At 41.5% G+C, this 23,798-nt stretch overlaps 1 protein-coding gene across 3 annotated transcripts in view; it reads left to right on the top strand.

Moving 5' to 3' along the window:
• The window catches only part of CFAP69 (cilia and flagella associated protein 69), a 45,169-nt gene extending 26,337 nt beyond the window's left edge, over positions 1 to 18,832 (top strand). For all 3 annotated transcript variants that reach the window (XM_045005892.1, XM_045005893.1, XM_045005894.1), the window contains exons 14-23: positions 1,176 to 1,294; positions 1,744 to 1,862; positions 3,781 to 3,862; positions 4,372 to 4,564; positions 5,290 to 5,427; positions 7,587 to 7,663; positions 8,099 to 8,296; positions 12,282 to 12,368; positions 14,138 to 14,242; positions 18,487 to 18,832. In XM_045005892.1, the coding sequence (XP_044861827.1) occupies positions 1,176 to 1,294; positions 1,744 to 1,862; positions 3,781 to 3,862; positions 4,372 to 4,564; positions 5,290 to 5,427; positions 7,587 to 7,663; positions 8,099 to 8,296; positions 12,282 to 12,368; positions 14,138 to 14,242; positions 18,487 to 18,663 (1,295 nt within the window). In that variant the 3' untranslated portion in view covers positions 18,664 to 18,832. The remainder of the gene's footprint in view (positions 1 to 1,175; positions 1,295 to 1,743; positions 1,863 to 3,780; positions 3,863 to 4,371; positions 4,565 to 5,289; positions 5,428 to 7,586; positions 7,664 to 8,098; positions 8,297 to 12,281; positions 12,369 to 14,137; positions 14,243 to 18,486) is intronic.
• Positions 18,833 to 23,798: the final 4,966 nt, after the last annotated feature.

The following is a 23,798-nucleotide window of genomic DNA, read 5'->3' as shown; positions in this document are numbered from 1 at the left end:
GACCATTTTAAAGCACTCTGGCAGAAATTTGTTAGTCTTTAAGGTGCCACAAGTACTTCTGTTCTTCTGGCAGAAATGTAACTCAGACTCATTTTCACTGCCAGAGTGGTGTAAAGGGGCCTTAGTGTAAACGCAGAATCAGCACCTACACTTAAGTCTTTTATCTGATAAATGTTGTGCCAGGAGAATAAAGGAGAGAAATGCAGAGTAAAGCTGCTCTTCTTCTGTCCCACTCTGCACCTCAGACCCCTTCTTAGTCCAATATGATACCTACTATAATGTACTATTTATTATTTTTAATTTGTGTCAATTGTGAAATCATGAATTATTTACAAAGTTCTTTTTGTTTTGTTTTGCTTTTTAAATAAAACTTGTAGGAGTGCAGCAGAACCAAAGTTGGAGCAATCTAATGATGGCATGATGTGGAAGATAGGGAATGTCTTATAATAGAAATTCTATTTTGGAAAGAAATAAAGGGTTTAATGTCCTTCAATGAAAATCTTGTCCCACTGAAGTCTAATGGAAGAACACCCATTCATTGCAGTGGAGCCAGGATTTCACCCTTTATTTTGGATATCAAATTGTGGAGCTTTAATTTATTCTGGGAGGGTACTTAAGTGGTCTTGTCTACTTGGGGAGTTATCTTGTGGCAAGCCAGGATGTGAATCTACAGCACACCAGCTTGCTGTACACTAACTGGTTATACGGATACTACTACAGCACAGTGATAGTCCTGGAGTGCTGCATAGTAGTCTGTTCTCTGAAAACTAAGCTGTACTCTGGGACTTTCACTGCTCTGTATCCATATGGCAAGTTAATGCACAGCAAGCTGGTGTACTGTAGATTCACACCTGGTTTGCAGCTCAGTAGTTTGCTTTGTGAACAAGCCTGTAGTTCCACTGGCTTTAGTCCATGGGGGTAAAGGTTACACAGTCTACTCCTTAATTTTCATTGTTAGCAACTAATTTTCATTCAGGAGTACTACAGGTTGTGTGAGATTTTGTGAAGCTCAGTAGATAAATCTTGTACAGCACAGGTAGATTGTGTTAGACAATAGAGTACTTTCACTGAAAAATTTTATTTAAAAAATATCAGCAAAGGTAGTAACTGGATATAATTAGGTTTTCTGTGTAAAACAGGACACTCATGTTTTTTTAACTTGTCTGTCATTCCAGATATCTTAAAGCATATAACAAACAAATCTAAAGAAAAAGAAGATGCCATTGTACTGGAAATTCAAACTGATATATTACTTATCTTGTCTACTCTCTGTGAAAATGATCTTCATAGAAAGGTAATCCTACTGCATTATTCTGTGAGAAAAGTCAAAATATATTTTTATTTAAATTACACTGCCATTTTCTTCAAAGGTAAGTATCATTTGTAGTTCACCACTCATGAATCAAAGGTTCTCTGATAACTAGTTTCAGTGATGTTGCATTTTACTTCCATCATCTTACTCATAGTCCTTTTGAGCAGTTGATTGAACCCTGCCGTTACCATTTTGCATCATCTAAATAAAGGGATGAAAATGTTTGTTGGGGTGAAGAAATAGTGAGATAGGAAGGACTTATAGAATCAAAAACTGAAAATCTATGTTAGCACTGTAAATATAAGGAAAAAATTCTCCTCTAGTTCATGAGGAAGAACTAATACAGATACAAGGAACATGATTTAGTTTTTGTTTGTTTGAGATTTTGTGTGTTTTTAGGAAAAATACAGCTTTGATTAATGTCTTAACAGGAACTGTTTGGCTGTGAAGGAGTGGATATACTTATTCCATTCATGAAGATGGATCCAAATAAGTTATATAGTGGATTAGGTCATAATCGACTCCTTTTTAGCACATTAGACAGTTTGTGGTAAGTGTGGAACTATTTTAACAGTAATTGTTAAAAGGAAGTCGTGTATTTTATGTTTGTAAGGTTGTTACTCTTCTCTAGTCATGAAGACCTTTCTCTCATTTAAGGTGCTTAAATGTTCATTATGCTATTAGACTAAATCATAATAAAAATATTTTTGTACACAATTCATACTAGATCTGGGGCTCAATCCTTCGTCCTAGTTTCACCCATAGCAGACAGAAAGATGCCCTAAAAGAGCAGCTGAAGATTTTTTCTGTGCCAGGAAAATTCTTGGATTGCACAAGCAATAGTTGACTCTAGGCCACCCACTTCCTCCTCCCACTCTTGACACAGGTGTCCTGTTGGGAGTAAGGAAGGGCCATGCCAAGGTGGGAGGTGGAGCACCTTGTGAACTCATCCTCAGTTGCCACACCTACTGGGTACAAGTAGCATCTCTTGTACTGTGAGCTGTTTCTGCACCCAGGCAACCCAGGATTGAGGTAGTAGAAAGGTGGCTTTGAGCTGTACTGAATGAAGATTGCATCACTGATATGCAAAGAAGTTCTTTAGGCACTGGTTTCAATCTTCAGATGATGCTGACCATGAACGTGAAGAAGTAAGTGTGTCTAAGGGTATGTTCACACTGGCAAGTTTCTGCACCACAAGTTATACCACTTTTATTAAAACGATGGAATTAAACCACTGTTGCATGTCCACACTCTGCTCCTTCTGATGCTGGAGCGCATCCACATTAGCAGCTCTTGCAACAGCAAAGACAGCCATGCATTGTGGTAGCTATCCCACTGTGCAACTGGCTGCAGGGTGCTTTGGGAAGGGTTTGCAGTGCCTCATGGGGCAGGCACAATGTCACATGATGCAGGTTTCCCAATCCCATTGTTCCACGGGCATCCTACTACATCCCCAGCTGCTTTTCAACTGAAGTTTTGGGGGTGGGGGGAGGGAGACTGACTGTGTTTTGTGGGGCAAAGAGTGTGTCAGCATGCTGTCTTGTAAGTTCAGACAGCAGCAGGAAGTAACCAGTCCTGAGGCTGGGGGAGTGGGAAACCCCCGACATCAGCCCCCGCCTCCCTCCCTGGGCTCTCTGCACAGCAATCTCTCTCTCTCTCTCACACACACACACACACACACACACACACACACACACACACACACACACACACACCTTTGTGTTTAACAGCACGAGCATTCTATATTAATGGTTTGCTTTGTGTCCGGGAGCAGATCAGCACACCACCCTCTCAGAAACCGTGTTTTGAAAGGGGAGGGGCACATGTCTCCAGGGCATCCAGGTTCAAAACAATGAGCAAAGCAGTCACTTGAGGCATTATGGGACAGCTCAGGAGGCCAATTACAGCGCAGAAAGCAATCTAGTGTCTACACAGGCAATAGAGCGTTGGAGCCTCTGTGCAAATAGCCTTAGGACTCTCGTCAAGGTGGGGATTTTTGCAGCACTTCAACTGAGGAGTTTCTGCACAAAAAGTGGCTTGGCAGTGTGTACATGTATGCAGTTTGAGCGCAAAAAGCTGCTTTACTGCACAGAAACTTGCCAGTGTAGGCAAGCTCTTAGTCTCCCCTGGTCCTGAGGCTGGCTGGGGCCCAAATGAGGTTGCTCTAACCTACAACGGCTGAAACAAACCTTACCCAAAAAAATTCTGAAATATATTTAAAATTAGTGGCTTCTTCAATCAAATTTTTAACAAGTATATTTATTTTTTCTGTTACAAGCAATGTAGAGTAATATATTTAAATGCAGCGATAAAGTCATGGGTACTGTACCACTTTTCTGTTTCCTAGTAAACATCCTATGATCTATGATTTTTATGCAACACATTAAAGCACGTTATCTGCATATTTGCTAGGATGTTGTATAGCGTGAAAAGTCTTATTTCTAATATGGAAGTTATTTCCATTTAAGGTGCTGTGTCATGGGATGTTACATCGCAGAGGATTATTTTCTCGAAAAAGAGGGCATTTTTCTCCTTCTGGATTTGTTGGCAGTAGGTATTATTATCAGAGAATAACACTAGTACTAAAACATAGAAAAATAGCGACTTTTTCCTTTTTGTTGTTGCTCCTCCTGAGAGTATCACATCGGTGTACAATATCATGTGAACCCCGAACAGTTAATTCACTCGTAAGTACCTGCACTCCAGGGTACATGCATAGATCATACAAGTTTCTCATTTTTATCTTTTTTTTTTTTTAAAATTGCCGGTGAAATCAATAGGGATACACTTAAGCATGCCCTTAAGTGCCTTGATGAATTAGGAACTTAAAAGGTACTTTATAGACAGATGGCCATCATTTTACTACTGGCAACCTAACGTACTCACACAAAACTTGTGGGCCTTCCACATGCAAGTGCATGTGGAAGTTTTTTTTAAAGTAATTTTGATAACCAGTTTTGAATAGTTTGGTCCATAGGATTTCTCTGTTTTGGCTATGAAGATGGAATTTCTGTGTGTTCTAAACTACTTTCAACTCTTTTCCCTGGTCCTCGACAAAGTTAAAACAAAAGAACATATGCAACCTAATTCTTGGAATATTGGTTGAATTTTGTGACAATTCTAAAACTGCTTCTCACATCAACACCTGGCGAGGGAAAAAAGATCAGACTGCAGCTAACCTTTTAATACATTTGTGGAAACGAGAGGAGTTGGAGCTGGGAGTCAAACATGATCAAGATGGAAGAATTGTTGGTAAGGTTTAGCAGACTTTAAACCATTTGTGTGCAGTTTCATTGAATAAAGTAGAAAATAAATTATTCTTCCAACAACTGAGTCCTTGAAATATAAATAAATTTTAGTAAATTTCATTCCTGTGTCAGTGCTTCTTCATCTGACCAACCTCAAAATGCCTACATATAAAGTTTTAATTTTGTTATACAGGTTTGCCACTTGGTGGCATTTTCTTCATTACCTGGCAAGAGAACTATCCTTAATATCCTTAACTGTCCATTCCTTTTTAATGATTGACAGTTGAACAGCCTCATTCTGCAGCTGTATATCAGTTGTGTCCTTAAGGATTGTTCTGTCATATTTCAGAGTTTACTTGAAAGTGGCTTTCCTCTAATGCTAAGAGCTTTCTGCAAATAACTTATACAGATATAAAATGTGAAATAGCAAGAAAGGGAAAGTAATACTGATAACTTCTTTTGACAATAAAAATCAGCATTTCCTGGCCCAAATTCTGTCCTATCTGACACCAAATCAATGGAGCTATTCTAGGTTCATGTGGGTATACATTGAATGAGATGACTACCCCAGTTTTGGAGGTGACCAAGGATAAAAAGTGAAATATACCAGTATATAGTGGTTGGCTAACATTAAACCATATAACCTATTTTTAAAAAATTATAGAAGTTTAATAACGTGTAACCTGACACTTGTTAACTTTTGGTGTGTGTGTGTTATGAAATTATTAGATGCAAAGAAACCTCTGGTTGGCAGCTTCCAAGAACAACAAGGAGTGATCCCAATGCCTGCCAACTGCCCCAGCATTGCTATCATGGAAGTGTCTGAAAATATGAGGGCAAAAATTTATTCCGTATTATGCAAGCTAGGTAAGGAGTACACATTGCATCCCAATTTTCAAATTTGTCATTAATCTGAACTTCACCAGCAGCACAATATAGACATTGCTATACATGCTTGACCCACATTCAGGTTAGCTATCAGGAAAAACTTTCTAACCATAAGAGTAGATAAGTTCTGGAATAGGCTTCTAAGGGCCATTGTGGAGTCCCCATCATTGGAAGCTCTTAAAAACAAGTTGACAAACACCTGTCAGGGATGGTCTAGCTTTACTTGGTCCTGCCATAGCGCAGGGGGTTGGACTTGATGACGGCTCAAGGTCCCTTCCATCTCTACATATCTATGATTCACAGACATCGCCATATTGCTTCTGTAATTCAGAACACCAGATGTGAGAAACAAATAGCATGGAAATGGATTATACAAAATTGGAAAGCTATTTACAGCATTTAAAACTGTGGCATAGCTCTCAATAAAGCCATCTTACATACTGTTTTTTTGTCTGATATGGCAGATCCAAAAAATCTATTAAGACTTTTCCTTTCATGCCATGCTACATGTCACAAAATGCTTTAAAACTGTAAAATGATGTAGCCCAGCACAGTAGTATATGTTTATTAGAGTATGTTTTACAAGTATTTTGTGAATGTGAGAGTTATAATGAGATTTGGGCAAATATAGTATCTGAACAATTCAAAATTATGTTAATTGGATATTATTATTGAAATTCAACATGCACAAAAGTGAGACTTCAAAGTCCTAGTAGCTGTTCCTTGCCTCCACCATCTCTGTTTACATTTATTCTTAGTAACATTTTATAAAATACTGGAGTCATTCTGTTTTCAAGGCTGAGTTCAGGACTTAGAAGAGGCTTTCAGTACAAATCCCTGAAAGAAAGTACCAAAATCCCTGTAGTATGACTCTCCTGTTGGCTATTTCTCAGCTAAACAGCTCTGCTCCTCCAAGATTCATCACTTTGCAGGAGCCACAGTATCATGCTTCTCAATAAGGAAGGAGTTAGCTACGTCTAGCCCTTATGGCAGGGGTGGCCAACCTGTGGCTCCGGAGCCACATGCAGCTCTTCAGAAGTTAATCTGCGGCTCCTTGTATAGGCGCCAACTCCGGGGCTGGAGCTACAGGCGCCAACTTTCCAATGTGCCAGAGGTGCTCACTGCTCAACCCCTGGCTCTGCCACAAGCCCTGCCCCCACTCCACCCTTTCCCGCCCCTTCCCCTGAGCCTGCCATGCCCTCGCTCCTCCCCCTCCCACCCAGAGCTTCCTACACGCCACAGGGCCGCCCAGAGGATTCAGGGGGCCTGGGGTCTTCGGCGGCAGGGGCCCCCACTTCGGTGGCAATTCGGTGGCGGGGGGTCCTTCCGCTCCGGGACCCGCTGCCGAAGTGCCCTGAAGACCCGTGGTGGGCCCCCCCCCCCCGCTGCTGAATTACTGCCGAAGACCCGGCACTTCGGTGGTGGGACCGGAGCAGAAGAAGCTCCGGGGGCCTGGCCCCACGAGAGTTTTACGGGGCCCCCGGAGCGAATGAAGGACGCAGCTCCAGGGGCCCCGAAAAACTCTCGTGGGGGCCCCTGCGGGTCCCGGGGTCTGGGGCAAATTACCCCACTTGCCCCCCCCCCCTCTGGGTGGCCCTGACACACCACAAAACAGCTGATCAGCAGGTGTGGGAAGGGGAGAGGGAGGCGCTGATCGGCAGTGCTGCTAATGGGCAGGAGGCGCTGGGAGCTGGGGCCAGGAGCTGGTTGCTGATGTATTACTGTGACTCTTTGGCGATGTACATTGGTAAATTTTGACTCCTTCTCAGGCTCAGGTTGCCTTATGGAATCTGACTTAGTTTAAATAGAGGAACATTTCCTTGCCACACAAGAATAGCAGAGACATAACACCAGCAATGGCAATACAGGTGATATGAAGGTTGCGTGGACACCCAGAAGTAAAGCATTAAAACAGAATGATTTAGTTATAGGGAAGTGGCTAGCTTATCACCAGAAGCCAGCACAAGTAACTGACAGGGTTAGAAGAGCGGTGAAGATACTATACACATTTGTGACAACTCTTTTGCATTTGATAACGTGTCACACTTAGTAAGTGCCATGGTGTATTGTGTTATATTTTAAAAGACAAATAGATGATGTCATTCATATCTAAATAATAATTAACAATACTTTTCTAGGCTTTGAAAATTTGCCTGGTTTGTCTGCTAAGGATTTTGTCACACTTGCTATCATACGTCGATATCTTGACTTTAAAGTGAGTATTTTTTTTAAATATTACTACTTTACCATCATTTGCACATACACAAAAAATACAATAAAATAAAAATATATTACAGCTGAAGAACCCCTTAATAACTGCAATATATACAACTTATAAATTAGATTTAATACACAACCCTCAAAAGTTTTTTCTGACTTACTCTTCTTGAGCACCTGTGCAAGCGTGTGCACACACACACATTATGGCAACTTGTTATTGCCCCCTAATAAGGCAGTTTTGTACCACAAAAGACCGTGTGGCTGCAGATTTACACCCTGGTTCAACTCTCTGAAGACAAGCCCTGTGTAAGCATTCTGGAGAATAAAACTTAACAAAAAGGAGAGCGGGGAGGATATACGGATTGTATTTTGTATTTTCAGAAATAAACATAAGCCTTTTTTAAAAATAGTCTGTCTGTTTAACACAAAGGTCGGAGAAGTCTGGAGTGAAATATGTGCAGAACTAAAAGAAGAAACATTCAGACCAGTCACTCCTGATGAGGAAGCCTTGAAAGTTATTTCAGAGGCATCAGAAAATGTTGGAAAGATGGTTGCCACTCTCCAGACTGAAATGCTTGAAAGTCAACAGCACCAGGAACTCCAGGAGGAACAAAAGGTTTACTCCAAGGTAAGACATGAAGTATTTTATTCAAGAAAAGCCCATTTACTTCAGTATAAATTATTTTGCTGACTATTTATATTAGTAAGATTCTCTTGTTTAACAGAGTTCAAAGTCACACCATATTTGCATTAAGGTATTCTCTTCAGATTTCATTAGCAGTTAAAGTGAAATATTTTTAAAAATCTTAATTTTATTTCTCAAGTATTATAATTTTGTCAATATTTAATTAGCACTGTGTAAGAAACAACTGTACAGTGTATCACCACTGGTAGAATCAAAATAGTAATCATACTACTATGTTTGTTAGGTCTGTCTCTCGTCTTTTGCAGAAGAGGAAAGGGCAAGGTTATAATAATTGTAAAGCAACCATTATAAATAGATCTCTTTCTCCTAATGAAACTCTAAGGGCTGTATTTACACTTGCAGGGGTACATTTTTCCAAAATTGAGTTGAAACATGATTAGTGGTAAAACTGGTTCCAATACAGTTTAACATAGCACAGGATGAATAATGGATTTTTTTGATTCACTGGCAGTTTTGGAAACATAGGAGACAGGGGAGAGAAGTCCTCTTGGGTCAGTGCATTGAAAAGTCCAAAAATATTTCACACTAAAATGAATTGAAATGGTTTGACAGTACTGAAACAAAAAACTTCAAGTCAAAATGTTTCAGTAATGTCAAAACAAAACGTTTCAGTTACACCCAAAAAAATATAGTTTAGACTTTCATGCATCTTGGTAAAAGCAAGCAAAGGATTCACAAAATGGCTGGAGGAGGTAAAAATGGAAGTGGTGCTTCCCTTTATAAGCTTTAGCCCTGTGACGAGGGCACTCATTTGAGATATGGGAGACTTGGGTTCAGAGCCTTTCTCCCATCAGGCATAGGTAGGAACTGAACCCAGGTCTCCGACACCCCAGGTGAATGTGCTACCCACTGGGCTAAAGCTTATAAGAGGGACACCAGCACTACCCTGTCTCTTCCTCTTTTGAGACTCTTTTGCTTGCTTCTGTCAAAAGGCCTAAAAATTAAAATGAATTTTTTCAGATCATAGAATCATAGAACTGGAAGGGACCTCGAGAGATCATCTAGTCCAGTCCCCTGCACTCAAGGCAGGGCTAAGTATTATCTAGACCATCCCTGACAGGTGTTTGTCTAACCTGCTCTTAAAAATCCCCAATGATGGAGATTCCACAACCTCCCTAGGCAATTTATTCCAGTGCTTAACCACTCTGACGGTTAGGAAGTTTTTCCTAATGTCCAAACTAAACCTCCCTTGCTGCAGTTTAAGCCCATTGCTTCTTGTCCTATCCTCAGAGGTTAAGAACAACAATTTTTCTCCCTCCCCCTTGTAACAACCTTTATGCACTTCTAAACTGTTATCATGTCCCCGCTCAGTCTTCTCTTCTCCAGACTAAACAAACCCAATTTTTTCAATCTTCCCTCATAGATCATGTTTTCTAGAACTTTAATCATTTTTGTCGCTCTTCTTTGGACTTTCTCCAATTTGTCCACATCTTTCCTGAAATGTGGTGCCCAGAACTGAACACAATACTCCAGTTGAGGCCTAATCAGCATGGAATAGAGCAGAAGAATTATTTCTCGTGTCTTGCATACAGTACTCCTGCTAATACATTCCAGGAGGATGTTTGCTTTTTTTGCAACAGCGTTACACTGTTGACTCATATTTAGCTTGTGATCCACCAGATCCCTTTCCGCAGTACTCCTTCCTAGGCAGTCATTTCCCATTTTGTATGTGTGCAACTGATTGTTCCTTCCTAAGTGGAGTACTTCGCATTTTTCCTTATTGAATTTCATCCTGTTTACTTCAGCCCATTTCTCCAGTTTGTCCAGATCATTTTGAATTTTAATCCTAACCTCCAAAGCACTTGCAACCCCTCCCAGCTTGGTGTACTCTCTCTGCCATTATCTAAATCATTGATGAAGATTATTGAACAGAATCGGACCCAGAATCAATCCCTGCAGGACCCCACTTGTTATTCCCTTCCAGCATGACTGTGAACTCTCTTGGAACGATTTTCCAACCAGTTATGCACCCACCTTATAGTAGCTCCATCTAGGTTGATTTCCCTAGTTTGTTTATGAGAAGGTCATGCGAGACAGTATAAAAAACCTTATTAAAATCAAGATATACCACATCTACCACTTCCCCAACTATCCACGAGGCTGGTTTCCCTGTCAAAGAAAGCTAGCAGGTTGGTTTCATACAATTTGTTCTTGACAAATCCATGCTGACTGTTATTTATCACCTTATTATTTTCTAGGTGTTTGCAAATTGATTGCTTAGTTATTTCCTCCTTTATCTTTCTGGGTACAGAAGTTAAGCTGACTGGTCTATAAATCCCTGGGTTGTCCTTATTTCTCTTTTTATAGATGGGCACTATATTTGCCCTTTTCCAGTCTTCTGGAATGTCTCCCGTCTTCCATGACTTTTCAAAGATAATTGCTAATGGTTCAGATATCTCCTCAGTCACCTCCCTGAATATTCTAGGATGAATTTCATCAGGCCCTGGTGATTTGAAGACATCTAACTTGTCTAAGTAATTTGACTTGTTCTTTCCCTATTTTAGATCAAAACAAAACATTTCATTTCAACATTTCCAAAATATTTCAGCTTTTTCAGTTCAGTTGAAACCATGCAAATTCACAAATAGTTTTGGTCAACATGCAAACTGCTTTTTCTGGTGAATAAACTGTTTTGACTGGAAAAAAATTGTCCCAGTTCTAGTTTAAAGGGCCAGCTCAGATGTGCCAAAATTGTGTTGGAACTTTTCTTAAAGAAAACAATTCTAGCCCATGTGGGTAGGGGGATGTCTGTTTTACATTTCATCCATGAGCTATGGTAATGCAATGTTTAGGTTATAAATTGAAATAAATCCGGAAATTAAAAATTAAGGTAATCACAGTAAAATTAATTCCCCAAAACAGCACATATAATGTAAAAGTTTGATTACTAGATTGTTAAATCTAAATATGTATGTAGCTGTTGACATTCTAAAAAAATTCCAGGGACAGCTCTTCAAAGAAATTGGAGGTCTGAGGCCACTAGAGCCCCAGTCCCCTAGAGAGTTTTGTGTCTATTCTGGCAGCTTTTAGACTTTTTGTTTTTAATATGAATAGCTTAATTCAGGGACTCAAGAGTTGGAACTGGATAAACATCCAAAAGTTATGCTGCTTATCTGAACCTATGGCGTCCCTAAGATCTGCCATCCCCGTGTAAGAACCGTCCCCAAAAGGCTTTCTCTATTTGCCATTGTTTTCTTCAAGAGAAGCAGTGCCCTGATACCCATCTGGTATGTTCAAGAAGAGGACAGCAGACATCCATCTGATTCCCTCACTATCAACATCTTGACAATCTCCATTTCAATCTTCCTCTCTGTTCCTGAGGTAGGGCAGATCTCTTCTCCTTTCTTCCTGCCATCTGTGACCATGGCCCTGTTTTCTTCCTTTCCACTAGGAGGACATACAGCATCTTTTTTTTCCCCTCTCAAGAAGGTCTTCCTATTTGTCTCATAATTGTAATTCCCCACCCCCTTTCATATCTGTTTCCTCCCACCACAACTGATTGTATCTCTGTTCCCTCTTCCATGCAGCTTTAAAGTAGGTAGTATTGAATGAAGGATTTCTCCTTTCTCAATCAGAGTTGTCAGTACTGCTTTCTGTGGCCCCTTCATCATCTTGAGGGACAGTGAAGAGTTGGTTTGCCTGGTGATGTTGTGGTAATGTGCCTGGTCTTTATAAGAAAAGCACAACATTCTCTAGCAGTCTCATCTAGTCAGTACTAGAGAAGCACTGATCCTGCTCATCCTTCCAGGCAAAGGAAAAGTGCTATATTAAGAATAGCCACAGGGGAGTCACAAAATCAGGGTAAATAGGTGGAAGCACTGTCCAAGCATCAGGAGCAAGGAATTCAATACAGTTAATGGAAATACAGTGTGTATTACATCTCCTTAAATCTCTTGTCATGTTTTAGATTCAAGCTATCCATAAGCAGAGAGAAATGGTAAATAAATCCTGGGAAAATTTCTTAACTCGAACATCAAATTATGAGGCTTTAAAGGTAAGAATTTTGGTGGTGGGGGGGGATTTATATTAGCAATGTTCTTATATCATTGAACAATTCCAAGCAGTTTTATTCAGTATTGAATACCAGGATATTACTATAGAATTTACAGCTGGACTCAAATCTGATTTAGTAATGCTCTAATAATAAGTAAGGCTCAGTGGTTAGTACACTTCCTTAGTACTTGAGAGACCAGGTTTGGTTCTCTGCTCCATTACAGATTTATTGTGTGAACATGGGCAAGTCATTTATTCTGCCTGTACCTGAATTCCCCGCCTGTTAAATGGGGATAATAATATGTCCCTAGGGGTGTAGTGAAGATGACTACATTAATGATTGTGAAGAACTTTTTGAGATCTACTGATAAGAAGTATATAATAGCTAGGGTGTATTATTTTTATTCATAAAACATAACAGAAATTCTGTTCTTTACTGAAGACAAAGGCTTCTTGTCAGAGCCATGCAGTCACTAGTAACCCGACTGCTCCTCAATTTCCAGTCACAGAGTGGGGATGAGCACTCTCTCTGCAAGTACAGTCGTGCTCATGTGCAAAAGCAGATACCAAAATCACTTTTATTGTGTACAGTATTTGCGTTTACATTTCAAAAAGGGCATCCAGGATAGAAGCCAAAGTAGGACAACCAGACTAATTTGGGGACTGAAAGAAATTAGTGACAATGAAATATGTCTATAGCCGAATCTGTTCGTTCTTGAAAAAAGACACACAAGGAAAAAACTGGTCTTGTTGTAAGTGTACCAAGTACAGGCATATAGCAGAGATCTAGGCTGTGATCTTCTCAGTCTGCGTGGCAAGGTGTAACCTGCAGTCATGAATTGAGACTAAGTGAAGAATAAAAGTTGACTATAAAGAGATTTTTTTTTTTTTAAACCTCCAGACTCATTAGCTAGTGCAGGACTTCCCAAACTTGGTTCACGGCTTGTTCGGGGTAAGCCCCTGGTGGGCCACGAGACACTTTGTTTACCTGCGAACGCTCAGGTAAACAAAGCGTCTCGCGGCCTGCCGGGGGCGAACAGGCCGCAAACCAAGTTTGGGAACCCCTGAGCTAGTGGATCATTCTGTTCAGTCAGATATTGGCTCTGCAGCAAGCCAGCCTATTCTGGGGAATGTCAGCCCACCATGCAAATCCAAAACACAAAAGAAAAACTTGCATGTTGGGAAGGTATTGAGCAGCCTGGGACACCATAGCTCTCATGAGATTCCTGCCTCTTCTGCCCCACAACTACTAATTCTAGGTCTGTCATGTCACTTCTGACCCTTTTCTCAGCCTCTATTAATGCTTAATTTTTACAACACCCTACCTCTGTGGTAGTCTGTAGTATCATTTCCCTTTCAAAGATCTGTAAACTGAGGTATAGAGAGGATAAAGGATTGTCCAAGCACAGAAGTTGTGGCTGAGCTATAAATAAAGGCCCAGATTCTTGACTCCCACTCCCTATTCTGACTACTAGATCATACTCCCAAAACAGAGTACTAATTGCTACACTTACTCTGTTCTGTCTTTTTTTTTTTTTTAATCTCCTGGCTGCAATACCAAATTGTTTTGTTTTCCAACAGATTTTGATGAATCAGCTCATATTACAGACTTTACATTCTCATTATTCATACTTTCATTAAAAGTAAATAGAAATGACCCTTCATGTTTTATTTTATAATACTAATTACATATTCTCTGTCTGGTTGCATGTAGTGCAGTGCGGTGCTGATTCTCATAAAAATAACTCTGACTTTGCTAAATATCTTTAGAAAGCAAAAAGACTTCAGGAAAAATCAATAGATGCTTCTAGATCAAAGTCAAGACCACAGAATGCAACGCTCCACTCAACTGAAATTAAAGGCCTGAATACGACAGTAAGTAAAGTTTCCAGGCATTCAGCTTAACTCACAATAACAAGCTAATGGAAATAATATAGTGTAGTTTAGGCTCAAGAGTTAGTTAGTTTTTGTTTGTTTGTTTTGTTTTTTAATGTTAGGCTCCCTGTCCGTTCCAGAAATGAGTTGATCTCAGTCTATTCTATCTTTTTTCCAATCCCCTCTTTTCCCAAGTTGCTTTAAGAAATGTCCTTGATGACCAGACCCAAGCATGTGAGGTTAAAGTACTGTGCCTTTTTTAGCAGAAATATATCTATTATGAATGCACATGTTTTGATACCTTTGATGCTTCAGAAAAGGGTTTTTATCACAAAGGCCTTTTCCAGCAGTGTGGCTTTTACTCCTTGAGCCTGCAAAGATCATGAGAGACCTGAAAGCATTCTTGATGGAAGTTAGTCTTGTCTTTCAGGTAGATGTCTGCACAGAGCCCCACCCAGCATAGTTAGTAAGCACCACTTCTACCACTGTAACACATCCATAGGCATCAGGGAATTGAAATTGGTCAGAGAAGGTCTCTGTGATCTGAAGCTACTGTAAAGAAATTCAGGCATGTAGGCTCTACCATTTATGGGTCAGTCTTCTAAAGGGAGTGTGACAATCGGGGTCCAGACACCCCAAGGGAAGAATAGGGGTTTTGAACTCCAAAGAATAAGCACTTAAATCAACTGATTGTATACAATGTTATTGTGCATAAAAATATGCCAAGTAAAATCTTTTATGAATGCTTGCAATGTTCTGAACTCAGTGGTCATTGAGATATGTATAAAAACTGTGGTTATGAGTCTTTGTATTGATGTATATACAATAGTATGTTCATGTCCAGTACTACAATTTCAAGTACATGCTATAGCAAGGGGGAGGGGATGGCAGCTCCAGCCAAGCCAGTTATTTTACACAAAACTAACTTCAAGTTCCCATCCATTGCCCAGTTAGAAAAAAATCATTGGGAAATGGGAAAACACTGAAACAACTTGAAACGGAAAAGAAAACCCCAGACTTGGAAAACTAAGGACTTCTACATGTAATGCTGACAGACCCTGGTCATCGGCAAGCAGGATAAAACCGGGGACCTTTGGAGCTTAGTGCATGAGCCTCTACCGCATGAGCTAAAAGCCAACTGGCTGGTAGCTAAGGCTGTAAAGCAGACTCATTTTATCTCTCTCAAGTGGTCTCAGTACCACTAGATGGGACAGAACACCACACCCAGAAGGTGTGTGGGTTACATACACCTACCACTTATGTCAGTATAACTTATGTCACTCAGGGGTGTGAATAAGTCACCCCCCTTAGTGATGCAAGTTACTCTGACCTAAGTACCAGAGTGGACAGTTCTATGTAGTTGGGAGAGTTTCTCTGCTGACATAGCTACTGCCTCTCGCGGAGATGGTTTTCTTATGCTGACAGGAGAGCTCTCTCCAGTTGGCATAGAGCGTCTTCGCCAGATGCTCTACAGCAGTGCACCTGCTTCGGTGGGTCATTTCCCCTGTCATGAATCCCCATAACCTGAGAGAAAGGGGGAAAAAACTGCAAACCCTTACAAAGGAAGGACATCCAAAAACTCAGGGCCAGCCTGGAGGCAGAGTGTGGTCTGTGAAAGGCTAAATTCTCTGTGACAGAGGGTATGCTGAGAAACTGTTCAGAGGCAATAGGTAACTTATATTAGAAAATGGAATCTAGCTAATAGGAAATGTAAAGCCTGAAGTTGCGTCTTTGTTTGTTTTCTGTGTAACTTGTATGTGTTTGCTTTTCCTTCCTATTTCATCTTTGAATCTGATTTTTTTTTCTGTCGGGGGGGTTACTTTTACACCAAACTGGTATCTGTTGTGCAAACTGTGTGGTGTGTATGTGCCAAAGTGAACTGATAACTGGGGGCAAGTTTCACTGCTTCAGGGGTGAGGAACCAGAGGGGAAAAGTCTGAGTGCCTGGTAAATAAAAATGCATGGTAGACTATTTTGGGGAGACTTGGAACTGGGAGGACTTTTGGGATCACCCTGCAAAGAGTAACTAGGCTGGTGGAATCCACAGCGAGACCTTTATGTTTGTAGATTGGTTACTGGTGTCAGGGCTCTGAGCTATAGCAGCATATCATTAAGGCACCCAAGATAGGAGGTCAGGCAGTTGCAGAATCCATAACATTGTATACAACCAGTTGGTTCACTTGCTTAGTCGTTGGTATTCAGACCCCCTGTACTCCCCTTGTGGTGTCTGTACCTTGATATCGCAGGAGGATTTCTATGAAAAATTTGGAGAGACCAGGACCTTGTGCCTCTGTCACTGGGAAGACCTAGCAGCTCTTAATGACTTCAGTAAGGACTTCCTTTCCAGTTATCCATTCCTTCATAGATGTCCCATCTGATGTGGCTGAAGACAAAGTCTTTGGAAAAAGAAAGTTCAAGTTTAATCCAGTCTTTTCCCTTTTCTTCATTACCGTGGATGTGGGTGTGTGTACAACTACCTCTTCCTCATAAGATTTCAGATGTTTTCAGGATCTCCTTGGGAGCATGACAGAGTCTCTGTGTCTTGAGCTCTTGACAGTCCAGGAGAAGACTTGCTATCTAACATTTTGAAGTTGAGATGAAAAGAAGAAAATCGCCATTCCAGTCAGAGTGCCTCATGAAGGCAGCTCAGGACTTCTGACTTACTTCTGTCTGCTTCTATACCTGTGGGGTCCTGTTGAGCAGACAAGATGTAGCAAGTTCTTTGAATGTGGATCTTATTAAATTTCTTGGACATGTTGCCTTGAATTGTTGTTCCAGCATCTGCAGAAAAATTAAGGAGAGATGAGTCCATCTACAAAAAGAAAATAAATTTATCAGTAGAACGTCATATTCATCAGCAACACTGCACATGAGAATTACAAATTACACACATTGCTGGCAATCAACAGCTCATATTTGTGGAACAAGAGTCTCTCTGCACCCAGATCCCTCCACTAGAATGTTCTCTGTATGTGAGGAGGGAGGAATCTAGGATGATTGTTGCAGAAGGCCAGTGTGTGACCAGATCTGGTCCAAAAGAGCTTCGTGTTGTTGGTTTGTTTGGTGGAGACTACAGTTAGTATCTGCCATTCATACCTCAGACTTCTGAGCTTTCCCCTGAGGTCTCCAGTCCAGGATAGAGGATTTGCCATTCCAGTGCTTTAACCTGTTCAGTTTAAAGATGGCTAGTATAATGGAAAAACTGTGGGTCTCTAGAAGACCTAAAGATCAAAACAAATCTCATCTAGAAGCCACTCCACATCAAACTCTTATCCCATCCTTCCCCCCCACCCCAGGGATCCGTTACTAAACATTGAATGTCTAATGTTTCTGAAGGCAATAGATTAGAGTGGTTAGAAGAGCATCAGAGAGAGAGGTTCTAGTCTCCTTATTTCCTTATTCTCAAGGCATAATCAAGCCTGGTGGAGAGAGTTTGTGGGGTGATATGATGCACTAACACAGGGGTAGGCAACCTATGACACGTGTGCCAAAGGCGGCACGCAAGCTGATTTTCAGTGGCACTCACAGTGCCTGGGTCCTGGCCACCAGTCCAGGGGGCTCTGCATTTTAATGTAATTTTAAATGAAGCTTCTAAACATTTTGAAACCTTATTTCCTTTACGTACAACAATAGTTTAGTTGTATATTATAGACTTCTAGAAAGAGACCTTCTAAAAAGGTTAAAATATATTACTGGCACGTGAAACTTTAAATTAGAGTGAATAAATGAAGACTGAGCACACCACTTCTGAAAGGTTGCCAACCCCTGCACTAACACATATAACTAGGGATTCTGGGAATCGGTTACAGAATTATCTTAGACTATAAACAATGGAAATACTGCTCTCACCCTCTTTTACAAACCAGCCTAAGGAAGCCAGTTGACCAATACATTACAATCCACATGTTTATTACTTCACTACAACACTGCAAATCCAAATAGCAGAATACACTGCACATCTTATTCTTCTAATGAGAACTTGGTTTTCTTTTCTTTTCTAAAGATCAGGCATAAAGGCTGAGCAGCATAGTGCATCAAGATACCAGTCAAGAAGCTGTTCAATCTACATTATTGATAGAATAATTATGTATATTGTTTAAAGAGTATTTTGAGAGGAGCTAGGAAACCTTCATAATGCATCTCCAGCTTCTGAGTAGCATTTTGGAAAGACAGGGCCTGTGATTTAACTCTCATTTCATTTTAAAGGCTAATATGAATGTCAAGCCATTTGTTTTGTTTTCTAGATTGCATCTGGTCGCTTGGTAACTATAGAAAGTACACCTTCTGAATTAACTGGAGGGCCTCTGGCTGACACAGACCTTGCTCTTAGAAAGCTCTCTGTTCGTGGAGGAGCCTTAAAAAAGATCAAAGGAGTTAAAGTGTTGGACCCATTCAAGAAAGATTCAGTATCTGTAAAGTAAACATTGTCCTGTACTGTTTCAGACAGTGCTTTGTATTTTTTAGTTAATATATTTCCAAACATCATTTGTAAAATATAATCTATTTGTATTTCTTTGGTTAAATATATAGAAGATCTTGATATTAATTATTATAGATGAAAATATATTTTTGCTTTACAAAAAATGTGAACATCCCAATCTTCATGAATAAAGAATTCCATGCAGTATGTGTTCCAGAGGTTCATTGATTCTGACAATTGAGGCCAGCTGCGCTAGGCTCAGTTTACCCTGACTCAATAGCTGGCTGGATGTGCCTCAGTTTCCCCTGTTGGTACCATAAAGTACACAAACTTCAGAAACCAGTTGTCAGCTTCCAGGTGCAGAGTCGCACACTAACTCTCTCATGCAAGTGAAGATACTCTAGACTATCCTGCTCTCCCTATATCTTTCAGGCCTCCATCAGTTATTCTGATCTTATTCATCAGTTCCTTCCCAGACAATTGCCCAAATTCCCTCTTGGCAGAGAACTGTGTCAGTCCCACCCGCGCCTCTTTGGAGAGACCTTCCTAGCCCCACTGGTCCCCTGCATGAGCCACAGTCCTTTTTTATATGAAGTGGAAACAGCTCAGAGGCAGCATATGAGGTGACCTGAGCAAAGGCCAGTGTTTTGGGGCCCTAACCCCTTACGTATCCAGGATTCCTGTGCCACTGATTGACCTTGCAATTTGTAGCTATCACAACACTGCAGCATAAATTAACTGTGTTTATTGGGTCTGTCTTTCCCACCCACAGGGGAAATACAAACATTCACTGTGTAAAGGGGTAAAGGAAATTAGAAAAAAACTTGTTTAATTCTCTAGAACTTAACCACAAATTAGTCCCTTTTGTAATTCCTAGGAAGAGGGTTTTTTCTGTGTGTGCTTTTCTTCACAATCCAGTAGTTGTGTTTTGAATGGAAAGAATTTATAGGGTGCTGTAGGCAAAAATGAAGGCAGATATTTGTTGAAATATCCTACTTCAATTCTATATAAAGAAGACTGCAAAGGAAAAAATGACATAAAATCATATACCAACACCATTAATTGTAATTAATCCTCTAAGACCTCTCCACCTTCCATTGAAGTCAGTCAGTTTCTCATATGGAGGGACGGGCAGTAAGCATGGGCCCAAAATGTTACTTTGTAAGTCATGAAAGCTATCTCTAATTTTAGCGAAGATTATTTCAGCTGAACCATGTCAATTTACAGCACCTGAGGGTCTGGCTGCTTGCTGGTTGTTTGTGTTTAACCTTCATCTGGCTTGTTTAGTTTATGTTTATAAGATTTTTTTTCCCAAATCCCCCCTACAGAAAATTTAGCCATGCTTTATTAAAGAAGCATTTCTTTGCTTTCTGTATGCAAGGGTGACAAGTATTTTAATCTTTGTGGAATTTCTAAAGGAACTAAATGTAAGCAGCTCTGCCATTTCTGACATACTGTAACTGAGTAGTTAATAGAGACTATGTACGTCGGGCACAGTCAATAGGCAGACCACAGGCCAAATCCAGACCCCCAGTGGCTGGCAGGAGAACCCAGGCCCACCTTCTACTCTGGGTTCTGGCTTAGGGACCCTCAAGGTCTGTTCCTTCTTGGACCTTCCTGTCTTTACCATCTGGCTCTCCCCCCTCTCGGTTTTGTCAGCATCATCACTTCCTCTTCCAGGGAGCAACTACAGGCTACATGTCTGTACAGCTCCAAACACTCTCCCATCTTCCAGAGAGTGACTGCAGCCCCCTCTGCTGCCAATTTCCTGTCTTTATAGTCCCAGTCCAGCTCCTTCTTCCTCAACTGGGCTCCCTCACTCAGTCAGGAGATTACTTGGCCACCTGATTCCCCTAAGCTGTGGATTGTTGGGTTAATTATCCCCCTGTTTTTACTCTGCATTAACCCTTTCTGGGCAAGGACAGGGTGAACACCCCGTCACAGCACTGTATAGAAATGTTAATGTCTTCTATCTCAAGATACTATTATTTATAAAAATGGATTGGATTATACAGAGATTTTATTAGCTTGCAAAGATACAAACCTGGCCTGGCATGTTATCCATCCACTTGTCCTAACAAGTACTTTAGCCTAATTACTGAAAGGGGGGGAGGGAAATCACTACACCTGTATTGCTAAAAGGTATGTCTATGCTGCAACATAAGCCCAGGGTTAGTGGGATGTGAGTCCATGGACCCAGGGTTTTTAAGCCCTGGGCTTGAGCACCCACACTACATATTGACACTAGTTTACTGGACACTAGCACACAGGAGCTCCAACATCCACAATGCAATATGCAGACCTGAGTCCAACCAACTATTTCCCAGACTTCCTCGCGCCCTCCTGAAATGTGGTTGCTCTAGCCCTTTGTTCATCGTTCAATGTCAGAAAACTTGACTGTCCAACCTACACATTCAGGAAGTTGTCGCAGCCCACCAAGTTCCCAACAGATCCTGCCAAGCCATCTTTTGGGGCTGCATACTCCCAGCAACCAGAGCCAGCTACATGGAGGAGTTGCCAATTGAAGAGTTTCTCTTGATTGGTCTTTAACTCCTGTGTCAGGAAACAGGCAGAGATTCCATGAGATGCTGGTGGATATTTCAGCGGCATCTTCTGACCCGCCAAAGGTACCTGACAGAGCAACAGGAGGAAGAGGAGGATGACAATACAGATGTGGAAGCCTCAAACTGGCTGATGCTGTTCATGACTTTCAGTATAGCCACTGATCCCCTGCCACTTAGACTGGTACTTCTGGAGCAGGGCCACAAGCACAGACCAGTGAGATCACATCGTCCTGCAGACCTGAGATTACCAGCAGTGGATCCAGAACTTTTGCATGAAGAAAGCTACATTTCTGGAGCTCTGTGAGCAGCTTGCCCCAGCTGTCCAGAATCTCAGTGCATGCATGAGGAGATGGCCATATCGGTCCAAAAGAGGGTTGCTCTAACTGACTGCTACTGGCCAGTTGCTAACCAGTTTGGTGTTGGAAAGTCAACTATGGGTAAAAAGATGGTGGAAGTTTTTCAGGCAATCAGGTGTGTGATTTACCCAGCAGTGGTGGGCGTAAACAATATCTCGGAAGTAATTGCTGTTTTTGAGAGAATGGGCTTTCCAAACTGCGCCAGGACCACTGACGGGACTCATGTCTATAATTTGCCCTTCTCGAGGAGTAAATGAGTATATGCACCGCAAAGGGTACTACTCAATTATTATGCAGGCCCTTGTGGACTACAGAGGCCAATTTATGGATGCTAACATGGGCTGCAGTGGAAAGGTTCATGATTCCAGGGTTTTCTGTTGATCAGGAGTCTATCTTCACGGACAGGCTGGGACACTATTCCCACCACATGACATTGTCATAAATGGAGTTACTGTCCCCATGTTATTCTGGGGGACCACAGATCGCCTTTTGCCTTAGCTTATGACACCACAGCCTGATCTCAGAGCTCCTGGCAAAGGAATGTTTAATTACACCCTGAGCAGTTGTAGAATGATGACTGGATGTGTGTTTGGCGGATTGAAATCCTGCTAGCACAGTCTATAGACCCATTTGGATTTCAGTGTCATCAAGGCTGTCTGCATTACTGTGGCTTGCTGTGCTCTGCACAATCCTTGGGAAGCCAAAAGTGAGCCGTTCGCTCCTGAATGGGCCCAAGACAGTCATGGATTGTTGAACCAGTACTCAACCAGAAATACACAGTCTAAGATGTGATGAAAATAAACTCTCTTAATAAAATAAAAGCTTTACAAAAATAACAATATTAAAGCATGGCCAGGCAGGCCAGCTGCCTTTAGAACACGGGAACAGTAATAAACCAACACCACAACCTGTAATAAAACAGAGCATCAACCAAACTCTGAACACTGAAAACAGTTCCATCAATAAAATCCTCTAATTTTGCATGGCCCCTGGCATGTTCTCCTTTCCCTTTCTTGTGTATTTAGCATGGGTGTGGAGGCTTGTCCCCAAGACTACAAGGGGGAGGAGGTCAGCTTGGGGGTGGAAGTATGCTGAGGATGGGTTGGCCCTGTCCAGCTGTTGTTGAGTCCAGATTTCATGGGCCACCGAGCCAGGGAATTGTTCAAAGTGTTCCTGGTATGCAGGGCATGGTACAGCAAAGGGTGCTCTGCCTATGGTGCAGGAGCTGCAGGAGCCTGCACTCTTGTGGCCATTAGCAAAACCAGCCGCCCAAACAGGTCTTTCTGCTGGGCTCTGTCTTTCTCCTTCGACTGACATTCCTGTTCCAGGAACTGCGATACAAGTCTTTGCTCCCATCCTGCAATTCTGTCCTCAGGCTCTGCTGCCTGCCTGTGCCTTTCCGTTTGCCCCCTATTGGCCTTTCCGCTTGCCGTGAATCCTTCTGTGTTTGGTATTGTGCATGCTTCTTGGCCTGTCCAGAATGTCAGCCATAAGTTCCTCCTGGAAACTCTTCCTCTTGGACCACCACAGAGACCCAGGCTTCTGCTGGCGTGTGCTGAGCTGCCAAGGTACAGCAGCCAGTAGAGGTGCCTGCCAGAAGACATAAAACAACATTATTGTCTCAGTGACTCACAAATAATTCAGTGTATGAGCACAAAAAAAATCCTTATGGATGCTCAAGGACAAAAACTGATACTTTGTAAAACTGCACTTCAGTATATTGTGAGAGGAACTCTTCAGCTCCTCAAAGCTCTGTGGTCACAACTGGGATAACTGCAGGGAGAAAATGGTGAACAGAGAATGGTAAGTGTAAAATCACAATTTTGTTTAAAAATTGCAGACTGCCTTGGGCTTTGGGGAGGAGAGGTGGCCACGGTGTACTATACAAGCCTTCTCTGTCATTGCAAGCATTCCACGTATTGGAGGACATAACAATTATTGTGGCTCCTGAAAGGCAAGGAGAGAGGTTTTTTCCAAGCTGCCAGTGGCAGGCCAGCAATGTATGCCACCAAAGTATTCAAACTTATTGTGACTGAACAGCATGTCTACAAGTGGAGTGGGCTCGTCAGCTATCAAGGTGGCCCTGGAAAATACACCCTTCCCTGAAATGTGACTACCTAGCTGGAGTTCTGCTATGGGTAAAGTTTGCAGCTATTAGCACTCAGGATCGGGCAAAACTCATAGTGGAATCAATAGGATGCTGTGTTAGTATGGAT

The sequence above is a fragment of the Mauremys mutica genome, chromosome 2 (assembly GCF_020497125.1).
Source record: "Mauremys mutica isolate MM-2020 ecotype Southern chromosome 2, ASM2049712v1, whole genome shotgun sequence".
NCBI lineage: Eukaryota > Metazoa > Chordata > Testudines > Geoemydidae > Mauremys > Mauremys mutica.
This window is presented reverse-complemented; position numbering and strand designations above follow the sequence as displayed.